Source organism: Tetrao urogallus, assembly GCF_951394365.1.
Source record: "Tetrao urogallus genome assembly, chromosome: 22".
Lineage (NCBI taxonomy): Eukaryota > Metazoa > Chordata > Aves > Galliformes > Phasianidae > Tetrao > Tetrao urogallus.
In genome coordinates this window covers 1,075,692-1,103,546 of record NC_136835.1, presented here as the reverse complement: position 1 = coordinate 1,103,546, position 27,855 = coordinate 1,075,692, and the positions used below count along the sequence as shown (strand labels likewise).

The 27,855-nt window shown below is 53.2% G+C and overlaps 2 protein-coding genes across 2 annotated transcripts; one reads left to right on the top strand and one right to left on the bottom strand.

The window, feature by feature from the left end:
- Window positions 1-887: 887 nt before the first annotated feature.
- Window positions 888-5,909, top strand: CXCR5 (C-X-C motif chemokine receptor 5; the record flags this gene model as incomplete). Its single annotated transcript, XM_079545759.1, has 2 exons — window positions 888-1,050; window positions 4,833-5,909. The coding sequence occupies exons 1-2, from the start codon at window positions 1,012-1,014 to the stop codon at window positions 5,907-5,909; spliced, it is 1,116 nt and encodes a 371-aa protein (XP_079401885.1). The 5' UTR covers window positions 888-1,011.
- Window positions 5,910-12,427: 6,518 nt separating this feature from the next.
- On the bottom strand, window positions 12,428-23,207 carry BCL9L (BCL9 like; the record flags this gene model as incomplete). Its single annotated transcript, XM_079545911.1, has 7 exons — window positions 12,428-13,587; window positions 14,601-14,867; window positions 15,672-18,054; window positions 18,465-18,549; window positions 19,046-19,256; window positions 20,509-20,628; window positions 22,907-23,207. The coding sequence occupies 7 exons, from the start codon at window positions 23,205-23,207 to the stop codon at window positions 12,428-12,430; spliced, it is 4,527 nt and encodes a 1,508-aa protein (XP_079402037.1).
- Window positions 23,208-27,855: the final 4,648 nt, after the last annotated feature.

The window sequence follows — 27,855 nt, the reverse complement described above, 5'->3', positions numbered from 1 at the left end:
AAATGGCATTGTTTTTAATATAACTGTATTTCATCTCTACTTATTTTTCGTCCGTGTTTTCCTCTCTGTCACTTTTCCTACATTTAACAGCACAGCATCGCACGGATCCAGTGCTTCATCTGTGGTAGCAATCACACAGTGCAGTACGTACTTGCAAGGGAAATTGTTGCCTGTGACCTCAGAGTGCGTTCCCTGAAACCTGTTCATCCCCAGCCCACTTCTAAGGGCTGGACTCACAGCCTGGGAGATGCCTCCTGCTAAGAACCATGAAGAGACAAAATCCAATAGTGACTGCCAGAGTAATGTCCCCTTCCTCACCAGTGTGACTCCTGCCAGGCTTCTTGCTCAAACAGAGGCTCCAGCACGCTTCTGCCTGCCTTCCTCGAATTAGAAGCTTTCAATTAACTTCTCAATTCGTTAGAAGTCTCTGCCCTTCCCCAGAACTGCAGTGCAGCCACTGAGGCAGCGCTTTCCATCAGAAAGGTCTGCACTGCAGTATGAGTGCAACAAGGGGTGAAGCAGCAGGAGGAGATGGAGAAAGGCTGTAGGTCCCTGAGGCTGAGGCCAGGAAGACCCCAGCAGAAGATAAAGGTGATGCAAATGTAATTAATGGTGTCTGCAAAGTGTTACAAAGCTCCAGAGGGCATCCAGACCTGGTGAGATTTCGGTGGGGCACAGAGCTTTCAGGTAGCCCTGGACTAGGACAGCAGCAGCCAAGAGCACTGGAGGTTTGCAGGATGGAATTATGGACCTCATGGATCTTCTCGTTACAGGCCAAAGGAATGTGGAGTTTTCAAGCTTCACTGTGAAAATCAAAACACTTAAGAAAAAGTGATAAAGCGAGAGGCCAATCTCTACAACATATAGGTCACCCTTCACTTGGAGCTCATTTGCCTTGCAAATACTGTATTGTTACTTGCTGGGTCCCTCCCTGCTCACTTAAATGACTAACTCCACCCCGAAAAAGAAGAACTTTTCTGACCTGCTGGAGGAGAGGCAGATCCTGACACCATGGGGCCTGTCAGCTACTCATCAGAGACCTACGACTTGGTGAGTTTGGCCTGGCTTTGCTTGTTGGAGAGAACGAGGGGGTAGAGCTGGCAGAGCTGCGGGTGGGCTGAAGGACCTGGTTGCAATGTCACCGTCTTCTCATGGCTTCTGTTAGGAGCAAGAGGACCTGAACAATTACTTACGTCCATGCAATTAGACTTTATATCCCTTAATTCTGGACTTAAAGGATGGAGGAACTTAAAAATGACACTGTTGTGTTTGTGGAGCGCTAATGCAATGCAACCCCTGACAGTCAGGGGGTGCAAAATGTTCCTGTGCTGAAACCCCCAAATCCCCAACTCCTGTGGGAATGGCCAGAGCCTCCCCAGGACAGCCTGGCCCATGCCATCTTCTGCTCCGTGCTGCCCGTTGGTCCGAATGCTTCCCAGCTGGGATCCCATAGGGAAACTCATCTCTGCTGTCATCACAGCTGTTGGCATGGACACAGCGTAAGGATAAAGCCTGCCTTCTGTGAGCAGGCTGCCTGAGGCTTCACTGGGAGGGAAATACTTAACTTACGAGAAGGGAATTAGAAAACGAGGAAGATAAATTGCAGACACTTCTTCTGAGACTGATGACAGCATATTCTGCCCCGTAGTTCTCGGCGCTAAGGTTGCAGGTCAAAGACAGCAGCTGTACCTCTTAGAGCGCATTGTGCTGCCTCAGGGGAAGTCCACAGCAGTGCTATCATTAGCCAGATTCTATAACGTTGCAACTCAGAATTTCTGTTTTCATGTCGTGGCTCTGTGCGGCAGACCTCAGTTTTTGTTTATTTTCTGTCTCGGAGAGAAATGCCAGATTGAATTTTTACCTATTTTTCTGTCTCTTTCATATACAACGGGGGAAAAAGAGAAGAACTGAGTGGGAAGGGGCCTCCCCTATCCTTTTTATTTGTTCTAATTTATCCAGCATAAAAAATCCATGGCAAACAGGGTTTGTTCCTCCCCGTGACCATAGGTCACACAGAGCAGTGCCACATGTGGTTTGGGGGTGCCGCACATTGCCACATGCAGTGATTGCATCCACAGCGTGTCCAGAGAGATCTGTAAAGGCCTCAGTGCTGTTCTAACAAAGCAATGACACACACCTGCACTAACAGGAGAGGACCAGCTGACCAACAGGACAAATGCAGGCTGAAAACAATTGGAATGTTTGCACTGAGTGGGCATTTATCTCAGTGTTGCCCAGCAAGTGCAGCAGGAGCCCTGACCAAGCTTTGCAAAGTTATGACCCCAATTCTCCATAGCAAGAAAACTTTGCCTGCTTAACCTTCCCTAGCTGCAGGCTACACAGAGAAAAACACTGCGGAAGGACCACTGAGATCTCCGTGTGGTCTTCCCTGGTACTGAAAGCCAATTCTTATCATAGGGCCAACGTGGCTCAAGAGGCAAACAGGCATCAGCATGGCATGATGCTCTTATGTATGTGTTTCTCTCCTTCAGCCTCCAGAGAGCTGAGGAACAGGATTGCTGTCAATAGCTTGCAGAACTGCACACCAATGCGGGCAATTTCTTTTATAAGGCTTTGGGAATGCGAGATGCTTCTCCTGGCCCTGGATGGGCTAGAAGGGAATGAGTCACTTGGAAAATCCCTAATAGCACACAGACTGCTGCTGCTCTTCTACAGGCAAATGTTTTGACTGCTGGCAGTTGTGCAGAACTGAGAAAAGCAGCTGACGTGCAGAGGAGGCCTGCGTGACTCTGCAGTGTGGGATAGAGGGGATCCCTGAATGTGACAGGATCGTGCCTCCCATTGCACAAATACACGCATGCATTGTACTGCTTAGTTTCAGGAAAAGGCCCCACTTCACTTTTGTGTTTCCCCAGCAGAGCACACGCACAAATTGCTCTGGCTGTTACTACCTTTGTGAAGGTGCCCACGTGTGGACTGTTTCCAGGTCAGGTGGCCACATGCTTCCAGTCTGAAGGGAGCAATCACAGCACAAGGTTTGGCTTGTTGCATTCGGTGCATCTCCTGCAGCTCTGGTCATCTGCCCTTCCAATCTGAGCCTGGATGCACACGTTTCATCCTTTCATGTTCATCTTCAACTCATCTCTGCTTGCTCCCACCCACACTCGTTGCTCGGAGATGCACATGAGAGGATGCCTCAGATACAGCTCTGCTCACACTTCCTCTGCCCGCAGCGAGTGGCTTACAGTAAGAGCCCTACCTGCCATCTTATCTGCAATCAGATGGTGGCTGATAGTGGCCTCTGCACCTCCAGCTCTGACTGTAGGGTGACACTGGAAACCATTCTGCAGCCAAAGCACGCATCTCTCACCTGCAGCTCCAGCATTCTGGCCAGCACACCCATCCACCCATCATTTCATTTTACCCTTTGAAAGTGGAGTTGTTCAACCTCTCTCCAGTTAAGCTATATCCAGTCCAACTTGTTCCCCTTGGGATTCTCCAGCATAATCACTCCAAGTCCCAAGCAGCCCAGTTTGGTCATTGTGTCAAATTGCTCAGAGAGGTGGCAGATGCCTCGTGCCAGCAGACAGCCAAGGTCAGGCTGGACGGGGCTGTGAGCACTGCTGAGCTGTGGGTGTCCCTGTGCACTGCAGGGAGCGGCACCAGGCGGCCTTTGAGAGTCTCTTCCAACTCAAACCATCCTATGATTTGACATTTTCCCCAAGGAATTGCTTACCCTGCTACCTTTCAGTACCTGAGGACCACCCAAGCCTTTTGCACACATTCAGTAATGCTCTGTAGACTTCGCCTTCTCCAACACCCCCAGGCTCCCCTTGAAGTCACACACGTGGTTTAAGCAGTGCAGCAGTTTGAGTTGAGCACTGCCACATCAGCTCCTTACCTGAGAAGGTTGCTTGCAGAGGCATCCAGCACATCACACGGGGACGGCTTTTAACTGAGAATAAACGCGATCACCCTTTCTAACGAGGTACAGTGCAGGACTTGAGGTTACTTGCAGTCACTTGACTTAGCACATGCAGGGAGAGGAGGAAAGGGCAAAAAATTCCCCTAAATTAGCTCTAAAGCTGTCTAAAGCAGGGCTGGTATTTTTAGATGGGAACTTTGGCTGCCGAGTGAAGGCGCAGCAGGTGCAAACAGCCACAGCTGGCAGTGAAAGGTATGAAAGCAGCAAGCAAAGACTTCCTCTGTGGTTGATGCCGAAGTCTCAGGGCTGGTCTCCAGAGAGGCTGTGGGTGGGGGAGTGCAAAACAACTATTGTGAAGCTCTTCCCGTTTTGTCAGTGATGGCTGAGCTTGCCACAAGCCTCCCGTGCTGAGTGTACATCTGAGCCCTTTGCTTTTGTTAGCAGCAAGTTTCTGCCAAGTGCCTGAGGACAGAGCATGCCCACCATCTGCAGCAGCTCTGCCACGCTTTCCTTACCGGCTGTCAGCCCAAGGTCTGAGTGGTGTTTTCAGATTCCGTTTCTGGCTTTGCAATTAATTCAGAACCACAGAGTTCACCAGCAAGCAGATTTCCCTTCCCGGAATCATGCTCGTAGCTGTGGCATCCCAGTTCCTCTGATGCATTCACTCCTCCACTCGTTTTGTACCTGTCAGCAGGCAGGACAGGCTGTGCTACAGGTAGGTGGGAAAAAAAGAGAAGAGTTTCTGTGTGTTGTAAAAAATCAAATGCCTCCAGCAAATAGCTCAGCAAAAAACAGAATTGAAAGTGGTTCTGCTGGAAGCCAGAGTATCCCCAAGTGTGCTAGCTGACAATTAGGGAGTGTGCATCCCCTCACAGGGGGAGATTTTGGTGATGGGGTTCTTGTGTTCAGAAACTGCCCTCCTGTAACCAGACTCTCTGTTCTCCAGAGCCAGGTGGAACTGAGCGGTTACTACGAGGCTGAGAACAGCACTCCTTCTTTGGAAGGCTACTTTTGCTTCAATCCGGCCTCATCTGTGGTTGGCAACCAGAGAGACCCCTTCAGGAAGGTCTTCATACCGCTCGCCTATCTGCTTATGTTCGTGTTGGGAACTGTGGGCAATGCCCTGGTCCTTGTCATTTTAGAGAGGTTCAAACGCTCTCGAACAACCACGGAAAACTTCCTCTTCCACCTCACCCTGGCCAACCTGGCACTGCTGCTCACCTTCCCCTTCAGCGTGGTTGAAAGCCTGGCTGGGTGGGTATTTGGGACTTTCCTCTGCAAGATCCTCAGTGCGGTCCACAAGATCAATTTCTACTGCAGTAGCATGCTGCTGGGCTGCATCGCGGTGGACCGCTACTTGGCCATCGTGTACGCAATCCACACCTACCGCAAGCGCAGAGCTCGCTCCATCCACCTCACCTGCACGGCCATCTGGCTCTCCTCCCTGCTCCTGACTTTACCCGATCTCATCTTCATGGAAGTCTGGACAGATGAGAGCAACCGCAGCATTTGCTATTTTCCAGAGGCTGGGATTCATGGCAACAACGTGTGGCTGGCAACTCGCTTCCTGTACCACAGCGTGGGTTTCTTCATGCCCCTGCTGGTCATGTGTTACTGCTACATGGCCATCGTCCGCACTCTGTGTCATTCCCAGCGCCTGCAAAGGCAGAAAGCTGTCCGGGTAGCCATCCTGGTCACCGGTGTGTTCCTGCTCTGCTGGAGCCCGTACCACATCGTCATCTTTCTGAACACCCTTACCAAGTTAGAAGCCTTCACCAAGAACTGCCTGCTGGAGGATCAGCTGGACACCGCCATCATGGTGACGGAGGCCATCGGCTTCACGCACTGCTGCCTCAACCCCATCATTTATGCCTTTATAGGAGTCAAGTTCCGTAATGACTTCTTCCGTATCCTGCACGAGCTGGGCTGCATAAGCCAGGAGACGCTACAAGAGATCCTAGAGGTGACAAGGAAGGGCTGCGGAATCGAGTCTGACAACACCACCTCTATCTCCACTTTCTAACTCAGAAAGGTTGCTGCAGGACCGAAATGGCCTGCCCAGTAGCGTATGTGCTGTGTCCCAGTCCTAAGTTTTACAAGTGTCCCCACCACTCTCTTCATTCCTTGGGAAACCAAGGCCACCTAACACCCAAATCCCACCGCATCGCTTCTGTGGTTCCTTCTGGTTCACATACGTACCAAAATCTGTCTGGCAGCTGTTGGCAAATGCCGACTGTCCGATTGTCACTCTGGCAGGGATGGAGGAACCAAAGCAGGTTGAGCCTGTTGTTGCCACATCTCCATCACCAAACTGACTGCAGGAGTCCTGTGCACAGAGCCAGATGCAAGACTGAGTCACGGGGCGGGGGGGGAGGGCAGGAAAAACGCACAGCCATGTGGAAGTGGAGCTGCATCAGTGAGTGAGGGCTGAGGAGAGGACAAAGCAGGTTCCCATCTCATCTGCTCACGTCACTGAAGACATGCCCAAAGGAAGCAGTGGGGGACAATTGCCATGGTAGCTAGAGCAAGAAATGCGGGTAAGACCATCAGGGTACCCAGAGCTCATCCCAGTGACAAAGGCCACACGGTCTGTGGATGGAATATTGCTCCTCCTGCTGCATGACGTCCTGCCATCCAGTCACAGCACATCGCTTTTCCCAGCACAGCTCACCCCAGGAGGCCTTGGACTCGAGTTTGACTGCTGCAAATTCCTCTCCTGACATCAGCCACATCCTTCTCTGTTCATTTGATTTGTTCACAGCGACAGCGAGCGACTTGCTGAAGCAAATGCCTGAGTATGCAAAAGCTGTCTTTTAAAGATGACTGTCTGAACAGATGGCTCAGTCTTGTGACTGAGCACGGAGAAAATGAACCACACATCTTTGTGAGGCTGAAAGTGTAACCTTTTTTTTTTCCCCCTTTTTCCTTTTGCAGCTCCTTGTACATCGCTTTGTGCATTCTGCCCCACAGTATGGTAAAACATAGGAGACGACCTAATTTGTATCAGTTCTGTTTGTTTTCAGTGGGCTGAGAGGCAGTGCTGCATTTTGCTTAGAACCGTGCTTTCAGATATCCTTGCTCCACCTGCACACACAGGGCCTTTGGGCATGGGGTGCATCCAATATCCAGGTTCACATAGAAAATCCCTGCACCATGGGCATCCAGCAACATCAGCAACTGATCCAAAACAAGAGTGGCAGCTTTGTACCATCGTTAATGATGGCACTGCAAGCTGGCACGCAGGGCAGCCCCAACAGACTTGTGCAGCTTGCTGCTTCCTACTAAGTCTTGTCAGAGAAATGTATCAGCAGGTACACAGGGTTGCTTCCTTACATTTTTCTCATTAGCCAAGCATTGCTTTGGCCTCCACTTAATGACAGTCACACACACACTGTCAAACGAGAATGACCCCAACCACTGCAACACATTACAATCTGCTGTTCTGCTCACCTCACTGCTTATGCTTAGTTGGCACAATACCAGTGTTGCCACTGCAGGAGGCATTTTTGTGTCTAAATCACCATATCCTCACCATATCTTGTCACCCTGCAGACAGCAGGCATCGCAGAGTGGGTCAGGTCAGACTATCCCAGCTCAGGCAGAGGTTCTGAATGAGCTGCTTACAGATTCTGTCCTGACAAGGAAACTCCTGAAATGTAAGGCATTCACAGAATGAACAATCCCCCAGGGCCCGGCCCGGCCCTGCAGAGCATCTCCTACAGCAGCACGCTGCTTCCTATTCCCCGTGATGCCCAGGGGACGTCACTGGGGAGTTTTAGCAGAGCACCCTGCCCCACACAGCGGCCGTGGGGCCGTGACAGGCAGCAGAGCGTGCACAAAGCCAGTGAATGCATGAATGAACGCGTGCCTGGGAGTGCTGCAGAGCTGGGGCTCCCCACCCGCCCTCGTGCAGCTCGCTGTGACTCACGCAGGGTTTCATTTTCCTTATCAAGAAGAGGACCTGCGTCCTCACAATGATGCCCCAGTGCTCGCAGCTGGGCCCCACGCCGTCACCCACCGCTGCCCAGGAGGGGTGGCTGGGAGCAGGTGTGCTCAAACAGCGCTGGACGGGATCCGCAGCAGCAGGGAACAGAGGAAAATGAGGCTGTTTCTCACTGACAGCAGTTGAAGAAGAGCTGCTTCAAGCCACAGAGGCGAGAGCAGCCATGTCCGACACACAGCCCCACATCGTGGTGGCAGCTCTGCCCCACACCGCCCCGTGGGCTGAGACCAGGCCATGGGGTTTTGGCAGCACAGACGTTTGTGAGCAGCCACGTTCAGAGATGAGGCACAGAAAGAAGAGAAATATTTCATTGAAAATCTCTGACCAACACTGTGAGACCACTGCCCCAAACCACAGTGGTGCCTTAGCTTCACAACAAGGTCACATAGCCCACCAGTCTGATGGCTTTGTTGCCCTTTTTACCATTTTAATAAAAACATTAAAGATTAAAATAAGCTTCGTTACTTACATACATTGACTACATCTTGTATTCTGAGGGCTGCTCTGAAAGTAATGCCTCCTGTTTTATGATGTCAGCCCACCACATCAGAGCTGGATGCTGGTGGTGCAGCAGTAGAGGTGGAACCTTCCCACCAAGATCCATTGCATGTTGTTGCCGTGTGACAGATGGCAGCAGAGGGGCAGTCTGACACAATGGTGTCTGACATGGAAGCGAGGATGAAGCAAAGGTGTGGAATTGAATTCCTCCATGCAGAAAAAATGGCACCCACTGATATCCACTGATGCTTGGTGAATGTTTCTGGAGACCAAGCAGAATGCATAGCTCATAGTAGGGACTGTGTTGAAAAAATAGCACGTTGTAGCTGAAATTTGCTCTGTCAAGCAGTGTTACTGTGCTCACTGTATCAACTGCAGTTTACATGGAAATATATAAGAGGCATTACTTTCAGAGTGACTTATGGACATGCAGCCCAGGGAAGCCAAAAGGTTGGACACCCACTGGTGGTACAGCAGAAGATGGGACAGAACAGCACAGCCCCGACTTAGGCAGCAAAATCCTCCTTAGGACAAGGAGCCACAGCGAGCTGCGCGGCCGGGCCATCCACTCCATGCAGACTATGGGAAGCACCTCCTGCTGACTGCTGAGAGCACAATTTCCCAGCAGGGAAGCTCCAGCTGCTGTGAACAACCCTGCAGGACATCACACAGACCACGGACGAGAGGCAAGAGGTCAGGTTTTGAAATTTGTCTTTTTAATAAAAAGGCACCTATAAAACAGGTCAATACATTACAGGCAGCACAGATACCCAAAAACAAGCCTAAAAATTGTTTCAAATAAAAACCAATAAGATGTCTTCACATATTGTATTTATATATTTATATTTATATATATATTTATATAATGGTACAAAATGACTGGGGAAGTTTCTCCATGGGATGATAGAGAACAGGTCAGTCACCATTACCTCAATGTGAAAGCTAATTCCAGGTGCTTGATTATTGGACTGAAAAATGCTGTTTCCCAATGATTACTTTTTGGAGCTGAAAAAACATTGCAACGTCATGGTTAAAACATGGGCAAACCTTTTGCTGTGATTAGGTGGAGTCAGTACACAGAACTCAAGCTGAGATGCTGAGCAATAAACTACGAGACATGAGAACAGACACAGCTCACAGCAGCGGGCAACCAGCTGAAGGCAATCTGCCCCGGCCTGACAGGGTCAGTGCTGCTCTCGGGCACAGCTGGGAGCAACATCCAGGCAGAGGTGCTCCACAGCACCTCCTCTCCCCACAGTTCACCCATCACAGCAGTCAGGGTAGGGCTGGCTGGCTTTAGGGCAGCACGATTTTGCAGAAGAGCCCTGACTGCTGCTCTGCAAGTCCGCAGCTCTGAAAGAATGCCAGGATTTCCCTTTTGTATACAGGCCTGCTGAATTGAAAGGCTTTACTTCTTAGTTATCACTGGAGGACAGGTCTCCCTCCTGCTGTCAGGCTGCCCAGGGTCTGCAGGGAACGTACCGGCGGGCAGAGATCTCAACGGGGCCAACAGAACAGACCAACAAAAACTTTCCTTGTACAGAACAGAGTATGGCTTAAAATTAACTGAGACTAGCTGGTGGGTGATGAGCAGGGCAGGGGGCTGGCAGTGGCGTTTGGATGTCTACAAGCAAATACTGGCAGCCAACATCCCGAGGTGCAGCCAAGAGAAGCCACAGCCATTCAGGCCACTCAAGTTGAGAAAAAGCTGCATACGTTCAAGCCACATCCTCCCATGTGAAATGCTGAAATGCACACTCTGAAAGGATGGAGAACTCAAACAGCTACAACGTCAGGTCCAAAGCACGCTGATTTAGCCCTGGGTTAAGTTAGCCCTATTCCTCTCTGCTCTAAATGCCAAGGCAGGGGTGAGCACTTTGTTCCTTTAAAATGATGCTCAGTCAGATTGCAAACAGCACAAAGCACGAGAGCAGAGTGAAGTCCTTACTGAAATCCAGAGCTGCACTTCCACCCTCATACTGCTCTCTACAAAATATCCCATTGGCTCAAGGTATTCCTCATTAGATTAGATTATGTGGCTACATCTCATTACAGATCTGATCAACACAGCCACAGGTTGACATTTCAGCACCCAACAGCTTTTTCTAGCAGCTTGCAAGATGACACAAAGTTCTGCCATTCCCTCCCTACTTGACAATCTCCCTTTTCTTCTGTGGTATCTAACAGGGAAAAGTGAGCGCTGCTACAAGAGAGGTAGTAAGCAAAGTCTGGCTTTGCAGAGATAATCCTCCAACTGGTGTTCATGTGGCAATCAAATGCCCTGAGTTCACAGTGGGATACCCATGGGGTACACCATGCTGGAATGGGGTCCTGCAGAGATCCAGAGACTCTATGAGTGCAGAAGGGCATGTGCTGAATCCTACAGCCCCTTCAGAGAACAAACACAGGAAAGAACACCAGTGCTGCGTGCAGGAAGACCTTACAAAATGGAGGATGGGAAGGGTGAAGCACATCCAGAAAAGCCTGAGTTGTTCAAACAGCTTCCACGAGAGCCTGGGAATAAGAACCTCAGCCTCTTCTATCAGAAACTTAGGGCAGCCTGTGGACGGCTCGTGGCACGCAGCTGGCATCGCACAACACAGCTCTGATTCAGAAGTACAGCAGTGCACACAGGGACAGCACCCTGCAGGCACTCAAGGCCAGGTGGGATGGCGCCCTGGGCAGGCTGAGCTGCTGGGGGGCAGCCCTGCCCATGGCTGAGGGTGGCCTTTGAGCTCCCCTCCAACCTGAGCCGTTCTGTGATCTTCAACAGCAGTGCCTCCCAGTGCAGTAGGACAGGGCTGCTGCAGAGAGCTCAGGGCAAGGAGGAGCAGGAGACCCCTGTGAAAGCCTGGAGGAGGGCAGCGTGAGGAAGGAAGACCTGGGAGACCAACTGACAGCAGAGGGAGAGGGGATGTGGCATGGTCATGGAGGGTGATGGGTGGCAAAGGACTGGTGTAAAAAGGCTGCAAAAGAGCAGGGTTCCCAGCTAGCCCCTCCTGGAAGCACAAGAATGAAAGTTCCAGCTCAGCTCAGAGTCTCTCCATCCCTACACACCGCCCTGCATGAAGGGAAAGGGAAGGCCCAGAGACAACACAGCTGACAGAGACCTTCAGGCCCAGCATGTGATTACCAACAGAGCCTGGATCATTGCTGCCTGTGTCAGCTGGCTGGCATCCTCCCTTTCACAGCCAAAGCAGCAGTGACAGCTGCATCCTAAGGAGCTGCAGCCAAGTGAGCACTGTTCCAGTGGCCGGGGCCACAGCTCTGACCTGCCCAACGGTCCTCAGCCACCAGCTGTGTTCTCGTGCCCAGCTCAGCCTCCACAGGGGCCTGAGATCTGCATGGAGCCGAACACCCTGCACGAGCAAACCACTGCAACACCAAGAGTCGCTCTACGATGGGATCTCCCAACGCCCTGCACACCCTGGAGGATCCTCCTGGCCCACCAAGGAAAGCTTTCAATCCTTGTACACTGTTGCCTTTAGCATTTTTTTTTTTTTTTTTTTTTTTTCTTAAACATGTTTTGAGGCTTCTATTAAAACACAGAAATACAGAACAATTAAAAACCAGCACAAGTTTTGCCTTTCTCAGCGACCTATTTACAGCTAGTTCCCAAAACCCTCTTACACAGTTTGGTTGCTTAAAAGGAAAAAAAGGGAGAGAGAAGGAAACAAAAAGCCAAAACAAACAAACAAAGAACTAAACAAAAACAAGGAAAGAAAAACATTTGAAGGAGGAAAATAATAAACTGCCACAGGGTCTGGAAGTCCCCGGTCACCACACAGGGTTCAAAATTAACAGCCCCACTCCCAGTCCCTCCACCCTCTCCTTCCCCCCCAAAAAAGAAAGGAAAAAAGAACAAAAAAAAACAAAACAAAACCAAACCCAATTCACATCAAGTTTACTGCACATCTGGTTTTCTGTATAGAGGCAAATCCGATATGAAAAGCATCCCACTTGGTGTCCTCCTCTGGCGTCGGCCCCCAACCCGCCCCCAACGAAAGGTTTAAAAACATCTGTACAATCAGGCCCATGCTTTAGAAAGGCAGGTTAGCCATGTTCCCCGGCCCGGGGATGTAACTCATTTGGCTGTCCAGGGAGACGCTCCTCTGCCTCATCTGGTGCGTGACCATTAGGTTCTGCTGCGGTGGGGGTCCCATGAGAGAGCCCTGAGGTGACATGATGTGTCCCGTCTGGGCATACATCTCCCCCGACACAGACATGCTCCTCTGCTTGGCCTGCATCAGCATGAAATTCTGCTGGGCCATCAGGCTCTGCTGCGGAGACATCATGCCCTGATGCATGCTGTTGCCCATCATGCCTTGCTGGGGCGGTATGCCTGTCCTGCCCAGCATGGGCACTTGTCCAGGATGGCACATGGGCATGCCGAGTCCCCTCTGCACGCCCTGCTGCCCCGGAAGGCTGGGGGCATTCATACCTGGCCTCACGGGGGGCTGATCAGCCATCATGTTCTGCAGGTTCATGAGGTGGAGGTTGGAAGGCTGCGATTTGGGTGCTTGGCTGTCACTCTTGGGGAAATACTGCAAGGTGCTGCTTGGCTTCTCCGACGGGATGATCCTGGAGAGGTCAAACTCGGGGATGCCTGTGGGCGTGGGCCGGATGACCTCACTGAGCTCAGGATCGTTCAGTACCGATGCCACCCCGGGGAGCACGGCTGGGTAGGGCTCGCCGATCCGAGGAGGGATGTTCTTGCCCATCATGTGCTGCTGAGGAGGCATCTGGCCGGGCTGCTGGGTAGGAAGGTCCTCGGGTGGCAGTGACATCCCCGGTGGGAAATGCTGCTGCATGCCAGGGCCACCTGCCCCACCAGGGGCCATGGGCATGCTTCCTGCAGGAGACTGCATGGCGTTGTGGGGCTGCTGCATGCGGGGGAACACGAGCTGGTTGGAAGGAATCATCTGTGAACTGTTGGGCACGGGGCCGCACTGCTGGTTCAGCGAGTCCTGGGGCCCTGGGGGCAGCATCATGGGGTTCTGGGGGGGCACCCCCGGCCCCGGCGCACTCGGGTGCATAGGAATGTTGGAGCCTAGCGGGTTTGGGGAGGACATCATAGAAGTAGGGGGTGGTTCGTGGGAAAGAGGCTGCTGACCAGGCAGGTTGATTCCCATGGGGCTCTGGGAGGATCCAGGTCCCACGGAGTTTAAGTGCAGCTGATTTGTTTGATTCCCTGTCACACCTAAGGAGAGGAAAGAAGAGAGAAGGGTTAATTCTGCCCACAGACCTCCACCCTGTGGAGCCCGCTGGGACCCACTGCTCAGAAAGCCCTGAGCTCCAAGGAAGGGGACGCAAGAAGGACTTGCAAAGCATCAACATCCAACAGAAGAGCTCCGAAATTCAGCTCCCCAAGCCCACAAACAGCACAGAACGATTCCAGTTTTGCTCACTGCAACTCCACACAGAGGAGTGACCCTTTAGCACAGCTCCTCCTGTGATCACACACTGCTGAGTGGCAGCATCCCAACACAAGTGCTATCCAGGAGGGACAAACAGGCTCATCAGTACAGCAGAGCAAACTGTTCACAAAAAGGCTCTGTTTGGAAGGCAGCATGTGCATTTGCATGTTCGTGGCCAAACCAAATGACTCCTTAGCAATCAAAGAGTCAACAAGTTGATTTTTCACTTTGAAAACCACCGAAAATATTTATCAAATAGCTTCAAACCCCAGCATCAAGTGGTACAGCCTGCTGGAATTCCCCTTCCCCTTCATACCGAGCACAGAAGGCAATCATTTGCCTTGCTGTCCTCATCAGTGCCACCAGCTAGCGAAGCGTATCTGGCTGTCGCTTACTGAAATCACAACTCTGCTGAGATACAGCCCTGCTTGTGCAGGCACCTGGGCTCCACTGAAAGCCACCAGGCTCCCAAGCCCTGCTCTGAGCATCCCTCTCCCACTGCAGGTTCCAAGCAGCGGCCTTCTGCCTCATCCTGGGCCTGAGATCTCTCTATCTGCAGTGAAAACCCAGGGCCGACACGTCCACACTGGGTCAAAGATGTTTTGAAAGCTTCCAGAGCTCATGGGAGAAGCGTGCCAGACTGGGTGATGTCCATCCAGACAGCACAGACAAGCCAAAAGCTGATGGACACAGTGTGGAGAGGTGAGCCAACAAACAAGGGCAAATTTCAGCTGTTGGAGAAGGAAGCTGATGAGGGAACACACCAACACAGCAGCCCAGCCCTACAGGCACATACCTGCCATACTTCCAGGTGGAAGCATAGGCCTGTCTGGCAGCAGCTCGTCGTCAGAGGTGGCAATGGTTTTGATGGCATTGTGGTAGAGTGGTGTGGAGCTGGGCATGGCGTACTTGGACATCTGAGACATCATCAGAGAAAGGGGGTTCTGGGAGGGGGATGGATCTGGAGAGGAAGTAAAAGGCATGTTGGGGTTCATGGTGCTAGAGGCTGGTTGGTTGCTGGCTGGTGCAGAAGAACTACTCCTGGGCCCAGAAGGGAGAGAACCTGCAAGCAAGAGAGAGCACAGCTTAGCACTGCACACACTTAGCAGCTCTTCCTGTCAGACAGCAGCCCTGTTCCCTCCTTACAGTAGCTGCCAAACAGCTGGCAAGTCCTCAGGACTCTGAGGAGACTCACACTCCAGCACTGTGATGGACTTCCACTTCAAACTGCCCATGACTTTCCAACTCAAGACACATCTTTTTCTACCTGTATCACAGAGCATGAGCTAAACTATAGGCTGCACCATTTGCCTTTCAGATTATTCAAAAAAGCCCTTATTGGGACCCCTAGGGAAAAAAAAGTACTCCTCAAAAATTAGGCACGAGTGTCTCCCCACTCCTGGGAGACCATACAGACATGGGGGAAAAATGGCCTAGCAAAGGGGTGGCAGAATGCAAACACAGACCACAAGAAACATAACTCTTGCATCGTTCCAGTACATCACTTCCATGGCATCCACCCCAAGTCCTGCAGGTAGCACTTATCCAGGCTTGTGCCTGACATCTCTGCTGACTGTCAGGGAAGAAACTGCTCTGCTGTGCCAGAAGGCAGGGGCTGCAAACGCGCTCTGGGCTGCCTGCAACAAGCAGCCATGTGAGCAGAGCAGGAAGGAGAGCAAGACCTGCTTCACAGGGTACAGAAAGAATGAGACTACAGCCAGTCCAGGTAGGTTGGATTTGGGGGATGGGTGACCAGTGCTGATCCTACAGAGCTCTGGTCACAGGGTGCTTGTTGCAGGGTTCTGGATGCTCACACACTCACCAAAACACACACGAAGGCACACTAGCACACAAGATACTGACATACCCTGATCCAGTCCTGCCATGGACGTGGAGGAGTTCATGCTGAGTGTCTGCTTGCTCTGGTTGACTCCTGGGCTGGGCATTGTGGGTTTGGGAGATGGCACCCAACCCGGGGAAGGAACAGCCATAGAAGGGGACTTGAGGCGGCTTGGTGAGCCAGTTGGAGAGCGGACGTTAAGTGAGGAGCTCATCACCTGGGGAGACTTCAGGGGCCCAGACTGGTTAGAAGGCGGCATGCTGACCATCTGCGATGGCGTCTGCGGGGACTTGAGGTTGGCAGAGGGCGAAGTGACCAGTGGGGAGTGCACCTGGCTGAGGGTGGGGGACTTGAGGTGACCCATGCTGGGGGAGTTCATCTGGCTGATGTTGATGGTGAGGTCGGAGGGTCGGCGGCCCAAGCCACGGGAAGGTGCTGGGTGCATATTGGCCAAGTTTCCCCCTTGTGCAGGAGCGGGATTGGAGGCTGGGGGCAGGGGGATGTGGCTGAGTCTGGTGGTACCACTGATGCTTCCGACAGGCATGGCGCCCTGCTCAGGGCTGAACATGTCTGAGGCACTGCCCATCTCCTGAGGCATGTTGGGGTAAGGTCCTTGCCCGCTTGAGAAACCTTGTTGTCCTTGGCTGGGAAACTGGGAGGGAATCATCATTTTCTGTGGTCCCCCCAGCATTGCACTGCCATTGCCATTCTGAGCCCTTGCCCTGGCCAGCTCCTCAGGGCTCATACCCTGATGGGCCATCATGTCAGGGCCCCTCATCTTCTGCGACATCATCATCTGCTGCTGGGGGGTCATCTGCACATTGAGGTTCATGTTCATGTTCATGTTGACATTCATGTTCATGTTGAGGTTGCCAGGGCCCATGGGTGCGTCCATGTCCCGAAGGCCTGACTGGCTCATAGGGGGACTCAGTATCCCACGAGTTCCTGCAAAATCCATTCCCATTGGGTTGCTGCTGAGGTTGTCCCCTGCTATCTGCCCAGCAAACATGGATGGATCCATCTGTCTGTGAGCCTGTATCATCCTCTCCATTTCCATACCCTGGCTCATGGAGTTGCTGGACATCCCCATGGGCCTCTGCATTGCCACCGGGCGTTTCTCCATCAGCTGGTGCCGCAGAATCTCCTCCCTGGCACGTGGATTCATGAACCTTTCAGGGTCCCCCTGCCCTGATGGGTAGGGCAGGGAGCCCTGTGGGAAGTTCCCGGGACCTCCCATCGGAGGCAGATCATCACTCCACCCCATGCCAGGCCTGACCGGCCTCTGCATGGCATTCATGGGACCAAGAGCATCCAAGGGCATGTTCTGCATCCCTCCAAAGCCAGAGACTCTCTGTATTTGATTTCCGGGGAATCGTGGCCCTGGGAAGGGTGGCCCTCCTCTTAGCTGCATAGGGTCCTGCACGTCCATGGGTCCCCGCAGCTGGCTGCCCATGCCTGGCGGCCATTGCTCCCCAGGCTTACTGTGGTAGGGTGGGGGGGGGCCGCGCATCATCATGCTGCCCATAGATTGTGGAATCATGATTTCCTGCATGGGTCGGCCATGGATGCTGATCTGCTCCTCTTTCCGGCGCTTCTCCTCATAGTACTCTTCCTGCAACTTCCTCCAGGCCACTTGCTCTGGCGTCAGGCTGTCCTGGTTCAGCCGCTGCATCATCATGTTCATCTGCTGCCCCATGTCAGTGCCGGGGTGGTGGGGCACCTCGTGTTCCAGGCTGGGGCCACCGAGGCTCTGGGTCTGGGAAATCATGGACTGCAGAGGCTCTTCGTACTTCTTCATGCCGGCAGGGGGTGCGGGGGGCTGGGCAGGGGCAGCCTGTGGCTGAGGGGCAGTCCCACCCTCACCAGTGCTTTGGCTGGACTTCATGAACGGCTCAGCCTCCCCGCTGCGCAGCAGCAGACGCTCAATGTCCCGCAGGGTCTGCAGAGAGCGCTCTCGGTGCTCCAGCTGCTCCTTCGAGAGCCCTTCCGAGTTCATAGAGTTCCTGGAGCCCAGACCTGCCTGCCCATTCCCCTGCATCCCTGAGCCAGGGCCCTCCCCAAGGAGGTTGGAGCTGGACGTGGCAGAGTCCACTTGCCCAGGCTGCATGGTGGTGGTAGATGCAGTGGGTGTATTGGGGTGGTTACTTCCAGGCTGGTTGCTGCCGCTGTTGTTTCCTAGAGAGTTGGGAGTCAGTTCTCTTCGGACATCTTCACTCGTGCCCTCCTGGGGCAGGCTGTTGGGTGCAGGTAGGGCTGTCTGACTGATGGCCTGAGGTGGAGGAGGCGGCTGCGGTGCAGGAGGCTGCGGCTGTGGCTGACTTGCTTGAGGTGCTGGTGGCTGAGACTGGGGAGTGTTGGCAGAAGGAGGGTTAATCGGAACCTGCTCAGCAACTCCCAGCACTTTAGGAGCTGGCGCCTGATAGAGAAAAGGGAAGACAAGGTGAGAATGAAAATGCTCTGGCTATTCTTCCCATACTCTATAGGAAAACAATCTGAAACACGCCACATGGCAGCTCTGCCTTCATTCCTCATGGGGAAGAAGCAGGCCCCATCACATGGCCTGGAAATACACAGTCATGTATTCTGCCCACGTATCTGCGGGGCCACATATTGTGCTCCAGCCCAAAATCTTCACACTTTACAGAAACCAAGACTCATTCTGAAGTGGCTTCAAAGAAAAGCACTTCCCACACTGCTGAAAGGGAATTCTGATTCCCTGTTCCTCCGCAGCTAAGCCAGGAGCTGGGGGAAATAGCCATGTCAGAACAGAATGGTCAGCAGCGCTTGCCAACAGGAGCATTTGGTCCATGGCCAGTATACCTGGTCTAGCTTTGCCCGTGGGACGTTTTGCTGATGATAGGCCAGAATGGAGTCAGCTCGGCCCTGCAAGACAGCTTCCGCAGCTCTGGGGAGAGAGAATCAACCACTCAAGATCAGACATTGTGCCCCATCCCGGGCCCCAGGCACCACCTCCTCTCTTCAGTCCTATGGGAACAGGGAATTCTTAGGAGGTCAATAGGAATGGGGATATTCTCAGAGTCCTCCCACCTGTCCTGCACAGGCCACAGTGAGGTTTTCCAACTGAAGATCACCTGCCTTGGAATTTCCCTCTTCCCATGTCCTGTGCTGGGCCTTCTGCTCTGCTTTGTGCCTGCTGCTCCATGCTGCCCTATAGGTGGCTGTTTCCAAGATGCTCTAACACACAACATATGATCTAGCAAAAAGCCCTAAAACTCAGTCTTGCTAGACACGATGGCTGAGACAATGCAGAACAGAAGTGAGGAACTGAGTGCAGAACGCCAAGCATTACATGGCATTCCCTGCGACAACCCAACCCCACGGATGCCCCCGGATCAGCAATCCACACTGCTCTGGGTGAATGGACAAGGTCTGCTGCTTACGTGTTAGCAAGGTGCGTTGTAAAGACGTAGACGAACTGAGAAGGCTGCTTTCCTGTTCCACCACCTCCACCTCCCGCACCATCCGACCGTAAGCCTGGGGCAGTACCATGAGGTGTGCTGGAAGAACTGGTCTCATTCAGGTTTGGCAGCGGGTTGGACCCTGGGCCAAGCTGCGAGGCCGTGGACATTGCAGGATCTGCTACATTACAATCTGTGGGAGCACAGGACAGGAGTTACTGAAGCCAGCGCTGCAAGAGAAGCAGAGCAGCTGCTGAGCGGCACTGCTGTCTGGACCAGGATGAAGAGAGATGGAGGGAAGCAGGAGGGCTCCCGGCACCACCAGATGGCAGCACCCGACCAGCAGTCCCTGCAATCTTGGTGGCCAATGTCCCCAGGCACTCGAGCGGCCCAACTCCTCCTTTGGTCTCTCCTTCATCTCAGGGTGGCCCCAGGCTCATCTCATCTCCCTTCCCGTGGTGCTAACAACAGGGACCCGGGTAGCAGGGGAAAGAGGAGATGCTTTTCACCGGCGATAATTATTAATCATCATTAATTATTGAGTAATATTCCTAATTAATATTAATAAGCATTGTAATTAACAGCAGCATTCATTGCTTTCCTCTTGCTCAGCTCCATACACACACTGTAGCCACTGAGCCAGGCCTGCTCTTCTCCTACCAACAGTGAACACTCAGACTAGCAGTCAGCCTGGGGCAAAGCAGTGGCACTGAGGGACGTGGGCAGTGGGCAGCACTGGTGGGCAGTTGGACTGGATTGGTTGGACCTCAGTGATCCTATGATTCTGACCAGCTGGCAGGAAAGTCTCGCAGTCCTGCCTTCCATCCTGGCCCTGGTGAACCACACAGAGATAAACATCTCAGGGAAGACGGCTGCTGTGCGCTGGCAGGCATTAAGGCCACACGTCACACAGCTTTATGGGCATGTTTGCTGACTCACAGTGATACCGAACTGCCACACAAGGGAGAATACTTCTTCCAAAGAGAAAGAAACAGCCGTATTTTTTCTAACATCTCGCACTCTGGTGGACGGGAAGAGATGGAAATTAAAGCAACCAGACCTGAAAGTTCACAAAATCTTTACACCTACATAACCTCAAAACATCAACCTGAACTTTAGGAATAGCTAGCTGGGCCTCACTAATGGTCATGGCTGGAAAAAGAACTGCCTGCTCACACTGGTCTGCTCAGCTCTGCCTGAACCACTGTCAAGACACCAGGAGCACCTTTAGCCTCATATGCACAGTTGAAGGTATCTGGGCAGCACGGACATCCAACCTCAACACCTTCCCCCTCCAGCATCTCAGTGCATCTCCACAGTTGTTCTGTGCTCCCACACCTCACTGTGTGGCTGCAGATACTCTCAGAGCACAATGATCAGCCACAATCCCAGCAGAGATCTGGCTTTATTCAAGATTCCGGGCAGGTAAGGAGGTAGGCACTCACTGTGTGCACTGCTGATGGGTTTGTCGTCTTCCTCGCTGTCTGGCCCAGAGCACCATTCGTCCCCACTGTACGGCTGCTTCCTTTCCAGCACGCACCGCCGCTTGCTGCGGGGAGCCACCTCTCCTGCAAAGGACACAAGAGTCAGAAGAGCTGAGGAGAGCTGCCAAGGGGCTGAGAAGGCTGGGGCTCTGCCTGGCTGCAGTGAAGGAGGTTGGGGAAGCACGGCGTGCAAGGCCAGGCTCTTTAGCTTGGAGCTCACCAAAGCCCAGGCTCAGCAATCATACCCTGCAGGTATCTGGGCTGGCGCTGAGACATCATCCCCTTGGTGGCGAGCCAAGACCCCAGGTGGCAGTGGGACCCATGCAAGGCTTGGCCATGCTGTCAGACATGGCCTCCTGTACTCTGAGCACTGTGCCAGAGCTGCAACACAATCCCTTCCAGCAAGGCCTTGTGAGAGGCCCGGGCTAAAAGCCCTTCAGCAGCAGCCCTGCTTGGCCTACGGCACTGCTCACAGAACATCTCTGCAGCCCACGCTGGGCCCAAGCTGTTACCCTTTGGCTGAGGATGCTGGCACCTCGCTGAACCCAAGGATTATCTTGTAGGCACAGCCCAGATGCTCGCTCATTGAGAGAGGCACAGCACTGGCTAAAGGGAAAGCACAGTCAGTGCTAGATGTCTGCCATTCAGAAAAACAGTCTGGCACAGGAGACAGACAGGGAGCTTGTTAGAGGCCTGCTAGGTTCCTCCTCCTTCCCTCGCCAACTCCCACAAGACACATCCTGCGAGGAGACCTCCCAGGTGCTCGTCTTGCCTGGTACCAGCAGAGCACTAAATCCTGCAGCTCCCCACCAAGCTGGCAGTCAGCGCTCGAGATCACTGCCTCATCCCTGTCCTCCTCCCTTCCTCCACGCGTGCACTGGCTCTGCTCCTCCACAGGTCTGCATCCCCACATGCACAGCCATCCGTCCTCCCAGACACAGGACTGCACGGCTCTCCTGATGAAGTACTGAGCAAGGCTCTTTTTTGTGTGTTTTTTGTTGTTTTTCTGCCTGGACAAGGGCTTCAAAGAACAATCAGTGGTGAGAAAGTACATTAAAAGACAAGTAAAACCTGAAGATGTTTACAACCTTGGTAGGAACAAGAGACACATACTCTGCTTTTCAAAGCCATTCATTGGGCAGAGCCTTTATACTCTCTCTAAACTCAGATGCTCCCTTGATTTCATAGCTCAGGTTGGGGCAGCTTGGAAAGGAAACAGCTTGCCTGAAGGCACCCAGGAATCATAGAATCATAGAATAGCTTGGGTTGGAAGGATCATGAAGCTCCAACCCCTTTGCTGCATGCAGGACCACCAACCTCCACATTCAGTACCAGCCCAGGCTGCCCAGGGCTCCAACCAACCTGGCCTTGAACACCTCCAGGGATGGACGGGGCATCCACAGCCTCTCTGGGCAGCTGTTCCAGCACCTCACCACTCTCATAGTAAAGAACTTCCCCCTGACATCCAACCTCAATCTTCCCTCCTTCAACTTAAAGCCATTTCCCCTTGTCCCAGGGTTAGGGTTAGGAACAGGGACCAGATGACCTTCAAAGATCCCTTCCAGCTCCAAGGATTCTATGATCAATAACTTCAGCTCTGTGTTAACTCCAATGTAACATATCTGGTCACTCTGTTGTACATAATCTAGAGGTTTATGGGCCATATTAATGCAAAGTGATAGCAAACTGCAGAAGGATTCCGGCATTCCTGCTCATGTTATTTCAGTAGATTTCCTGTGTCACATGGAGCCACTGGGCACCATGCTCTGTGAGATGCAGGACAGCACAGGGAAGGCTGGCTGGGACAGGGGAGTCAAAGGATTTGGAAGTACTGACTCAGCCCTTTTTTAGAAGCCAAGTGTTTCTACACAAGAGTTTCATCCACATCTAATGAAACCACAGAGCTGCTCAGACAGCGACCCTTGCAGCACCTCCTCATTAACCAGGTGAGGAGCTGGGCAGCTGCAGGAACACAACAACGGCAGCTCTTTGCCAGCAGGGAGAAGACACAAAACAACTAACTCTGTCCTGAGCTGAAAGTCTCTACGTTGCAAAGCAGAGCTGCTCAGAACAGCGTAGGTGAAGCAGGCTCTTGTTTAGCAGGCCTCAGAAGCCTATTCAACCCACAGTTTCAGACTCTCGATGTAACCAGCAGTTTAAGAAATGACAGTGCTCAGCCACTCTGGTCCCAGAACTGCAGATGAGACACATGGTGATGCACAGGCTGCTGGGGTAGCTCCAAAGAGAAGGGCAGCATAGAAACACAAGCTGCCTACAGCTGCTCCCATCCCCACTCCTGCCCAAATACTTGGAGCAACTGAGAGAAGGACTTTTGAAGCACAGTTTAGGAGCACATTACCTTTCGATTCTGTGTCCAGCGACGGGGTGCCAGCTTCTCTCTGCTCTCCAGAGTCCACTGAGATGCTCCGTTCCCGTTTCACCTTGCCTTTCAAGGAGCTGAAGTTCGGGACAGTGTTCTGGCTGTTTTTCAGTCCAGAGTTGCCAGGGGAGATCTGGGTGGCCTTGCCGCCATGGCTGCCTGCACCCACACCCTTCGAGCCCAGGTTGCAGGTGGGTGCTTGGCTCACGTTGTGGTGCTGGGCCGGGGCACCGCTGCTGCCTGCCTTGCCATGGCTGGGCAGTTTGTTGTCAGGGTGCATTGGATTGGCTGAAGCGTCCCACAGCACCAGTGGAGGGAGCTCCCAGGCCCTTCTGTCACAAACCTGCAAGAGAAGAGGGCAGAGGGTGAGCAGCGTGCCCCACACAGCAAGGCAGAACCCAGAGTTGCTCATACGACATCGCTCAACCTGCAGCTCAGCACCAGCCCTGGGTGCTGCTGTGTGCATCCCTCACAGCTACCTTCAGTTCCTGCATGGGACAGGCGCTGTGGGACCACAGCCAACCTCATCTCAGGAGCACCAGAATGGGCTGCTTAGGGCGTCCATCTCCAACTTTAGGGATGCACCTCTTGAACAAAGACCTGTAGCATATTCATTGCTAAAGAGTCTGATGGTGCTCCTGCAGAACAAAGAGCATCCCAGTGAGAACGGCTCCTCAGCTCTCCTGCATCAGGGCCTCACACTGCCCTGCCACAGCCCTGTCATTACTCTTCTTCTTGCCACAGGAGAGTCTGGGGAAGGAAAGCAAACCACGTGTTTGGGGAAGCTGAGGTATCCCTGTCTGCTTGCATACTTCTATGTTGTTCGCATGACACCCTCTCCACACAGGCAAGAACCTTTCCCTTGTATAGGCAGACGCATTTCCCAGCACGCAGGGGTTACTGGGACCACGCTCCTCCCATCTGGACTGAGCAGCCCAGATGCTGAGCACAGATTTTTTCTGCCACCCTGGGACAAGCAGCACTAAACTCTGCAGCTCTAAATAGAACACAGTGCCCAGCAGCACCGTACACACCACTTCCAACTTGCTGGTGATGGCTGCGAGGCACAGGCTGCATCTTGCAACTGACTGCCAGGGAGCTCCCTGCCTGTAAAATGGACTTCTCCACACCTGCTCCCTGCAGCAGGGCTGGCTGGAGTGCAGCAGTGTGCAGCAGTGCCTGGCAGAGCAGCATGTGGCAGGAGCCCTACTGCACAGCCCTACAGCACACAGCCCTACTGCACACAGCCCTACTGCATAGCCCTACTGCATAGCCCTACAGCACACAGCCCTACAGCACACAGCCCTACAGCACACAGCCCTACAGCACACAGTCCTACTGCACACAGCCCTACAGCACACAGCCCTACTGCACACAGCCCTACAGCACACAGCCCTACAGCACACAGCCCTACTGCATAGCCCTAAAGCACACAGCCCTACTGCACACAGCCCTACAGCACAGCCCTACAGCACACAGCCCTACTGCATAGCCCTACAGCACACAGCCCTACTGCACACAGCCCTACAGCACACAGCCCTACTGCATAGCCCTAAAGCACACAGCCCTACTGCACACAGCCCTACAGCACAGCCCTACAGCACACAGCCCTACTGCATAGCCCTACAGCACACAGCCCTACAGCACACAGCCATACTGCATAGCCCTACAGCACACAGCCCTGCAGCACACAGCCCTACAGCACATCCCTACAGCACAGCCCTACAGCACACAGCCCTACTGCACAGCCCCACAGCATACAGCCATACTGCACATCCCTACAGCACAGCCCTACTGCACACAGCCATACTGCACAGCCATACTGCACAGCCCTACAGCACATCCCCACAGCACACAGCCATACTGCACAGCCCTACAGCACACAGCCATACTGCACAGCCCGCCCAGGCATTCCTGCCTAGTTAGCAGGATCATTTGCGCACAGCTTGCCCTATCACTGCTCCCTAACTAGCGACTCGTTAGCTGCTCCCTCCTCCTTCCCGCACACCTCTCTGAGGGCTCCGCTTTAGCCCGGAGGAAGATGGTGAGCCACAGTGCTGATTAATTTTCACAGCACATAAGGGAGTTGCTAGCCCTTTAAGCATCAGCCAGCCTTGCTCGCGCGCTCTCGTTCTCTGGGGACCTATTAATAGCAGCTGGAAAGATCACATCACTCTCTGGATATTTATACCCCTCATTCCACACCAGGAGAGATTTATGTCAGAGCCGCGGTCCCAGTGCCTGCCCAATTGCTCTGTCAAAGCGTTTGCAGGGGGAGGGGAGCGGAGTGGGAAGGGAGACACAGAGAGGGCAAGCAGGGAGGAGGAGAAGGTCCATATGGCACAGACTGCGGCATTAAGCACACACGCTGCCTGCAATCACAGGCTGGCCAGCCTCGGGGAGCCTTCACCCCGCTGAAGAGGCTGCTGCCAGACAGCATTCCATAGAGCGAGCCCCGCAGCAGCCCGTGCCACCGATGGCCCCCAGCCCTGCCTGCTGCTCCACCAGCTCCGCACCACGCAATTTGTGCAGCACATTGCTGGGCTGTCCTGAGGGTCACAATCTGATGCACGCCCAGATGCCACCAGATTAGCAGACAGGAGCTACCGCCACCGCTGCTATCTGCGAGGAGACGCAAGGCCGCCTGCGGCACATCTGCATGAACACAGTATTTCATTCACAACAGATCCCAAAGTGCTTCACCAAACATGCTCAGCAGCACTGCAGCACAACAGGAGCTATAGCACAGCACAGATGTGAGCGTGCTGAGGAAAGAAAGAGAAAGCCACGTAAGGCCATGCCCACGGACTGATGGTCAAGATGCACCCACTGTCTCTCCCTCCAGTTCTCAGGTCAAACTCACATTCATCAACGAGTCAGAAGCAGGAAGGTCCCCTCCAAAAGGCCCAGTAGTAACCACAGCCCTTTCAGCAGCCAATGAGCCACAAAACGGCTCAGGTCGGAGGGCAGCTCAAAGCCCACCCAGTGCCACCCCCGGCCGTGGGCAGGGCTGCCCCCCACCAGCTCAGGCTGCCCAGGGCCCCATCCCACCTGGCCCTGAGTGCCTGCAGGGATGGGGCACCCACAGCTCTCTGGGCAGCAGCGCCAGCGCCTCACCGCCCTGACCAAAGGATTGCTTCCTCACAGCTCACCCACATCTGCCCTCTTTTAGCTTAAAGCCATTCCTCCTTGTCCTATGACCATTCCCCCTTGTCCTATCATATAAAAGCAGATTCTTTCCCACAGACATGCCTACCACGCTACACCTCCATCATACAACCTCTCACTGCAGCTAATCATGGAAGTTCACCGTGAAAGGTGCTTCACTCACAGATACCACACAGCCACCCACCTCGTGCAGCCTGGATAACCTCACCCCATTCAGGAAGACAGACATCCCTCAAAATGCCACGAGGGAGGACGGCCGTCAGCCCTACAGGACCCAGCAGCCACCCCAATGAAACCTTCAGGTACAGAGCAGCCTCGCTCACCATGGGATCCCCTACAGAACACTGTGTTCTAAGGGCATCTAATTAGCACTCCTCCTCGTTTCATTTTGGGTGCTCCAGGGAGGACATCCCATACCTTGCCTCAGCTGATGATAGCACAGAAAGCCACGCAGAACTGACTGTGACCCAGGGAAATTCTCCCATTCCATCCTATTCCGTTCTTAACCGAGCCCAGCCACACCATGCTCGCAAATCCTAACAGGAGAAAGGCCAGAAGCAACTGCCTGCAGATTCTACTGTGCTCTCAGAAGCAGCAACAGTTGGATCTTGCTGAAGAGGCATGGCGGGACTCCACCCCAGCCTCCCATCTGTCTGGCTGCAGCACGCTGATAGACATCTTGATTGCTGCGAGCTCCTTGCACACACCCCTTCCAACCAGATTCCAGCAGGCATGCCACGCATCTGGGCCACAGCAGAGAATTAATTAGAAAGAAGATACACTGACACAGGCAGACAAATGATCCAAAACGTCTTGAAAAGAGCACGAGAAAAAGGAGATTGCATAGAAATGTGGCTCCCTCTGCAATTTAGCAACACACACGCTCCAGCCCAGCAGTTTTAAAGACAATAGAAAATCCAATTCCCAGTGGCTACAGCGAGGAGCCAAGACTCCTGGGTCCTAGCCTTGCTGCCACCAGATCCATGAGTGATTCTGAGCATGATGGGTTTTGTCTGGTTGCCTTGATTTCCCCATCAGAAAACAGGCAGCCAACCTACCTCATGAGGGGAAGGAGCACACAAAGCTCAATCGATAGCTCTGCTGGAAGATGTGCTGTATCTAAATGCAGAGGGAGAATATTTGTGTCTTGTAGGTCTGAAAAGCTTTAAATCAAAGACTTGGGCAGAAGATAAACCTCGCATGGAAACAACAAAACTGCTTTCAGCAAAGCTCCGCTACACTCTGAACAACAGCAGGGGAGGAGGAAACTGAGCGAGGAGAGACTGAGCTGACAAACTCCCCGTCCCGGAATTGATAGCTGATAGTTCAGGAAACCTGAAACCCCAATGCCTTCCCGGAGGACTTTCTGGTGAATCATGCTCCCACTCTCTCTGAACAGCAACACAGATTCCCAACACCACCGCAAGTATGCAGAGTGTGCACCGCGTGGTGCAGGGCAGGAAAGCTCCTAGCAGCACTCTGCCAGCCCAGCAATGAAACCTGGATAACTGCAGAGTTGCACACGGTGGATATCAGACTCCTGAGCTGCACCGACATGCCCCACCAACAGCAAAGACGAGAGGCGTTGTGATGAAGTGATGCAACAAGCAGAGAGCAACCAGGCCCTGCTCTGCCAGCCAGCTCAGGGAGTAACAAGGGCAGGCCGCTGCTGCACAGTGCTGAGCACATCACCTATGTTGGCAGCACAGCTGCTCAGCCTTTTAGCACTGATGCTGAGACAGCCCTGATCCAAAATGTCC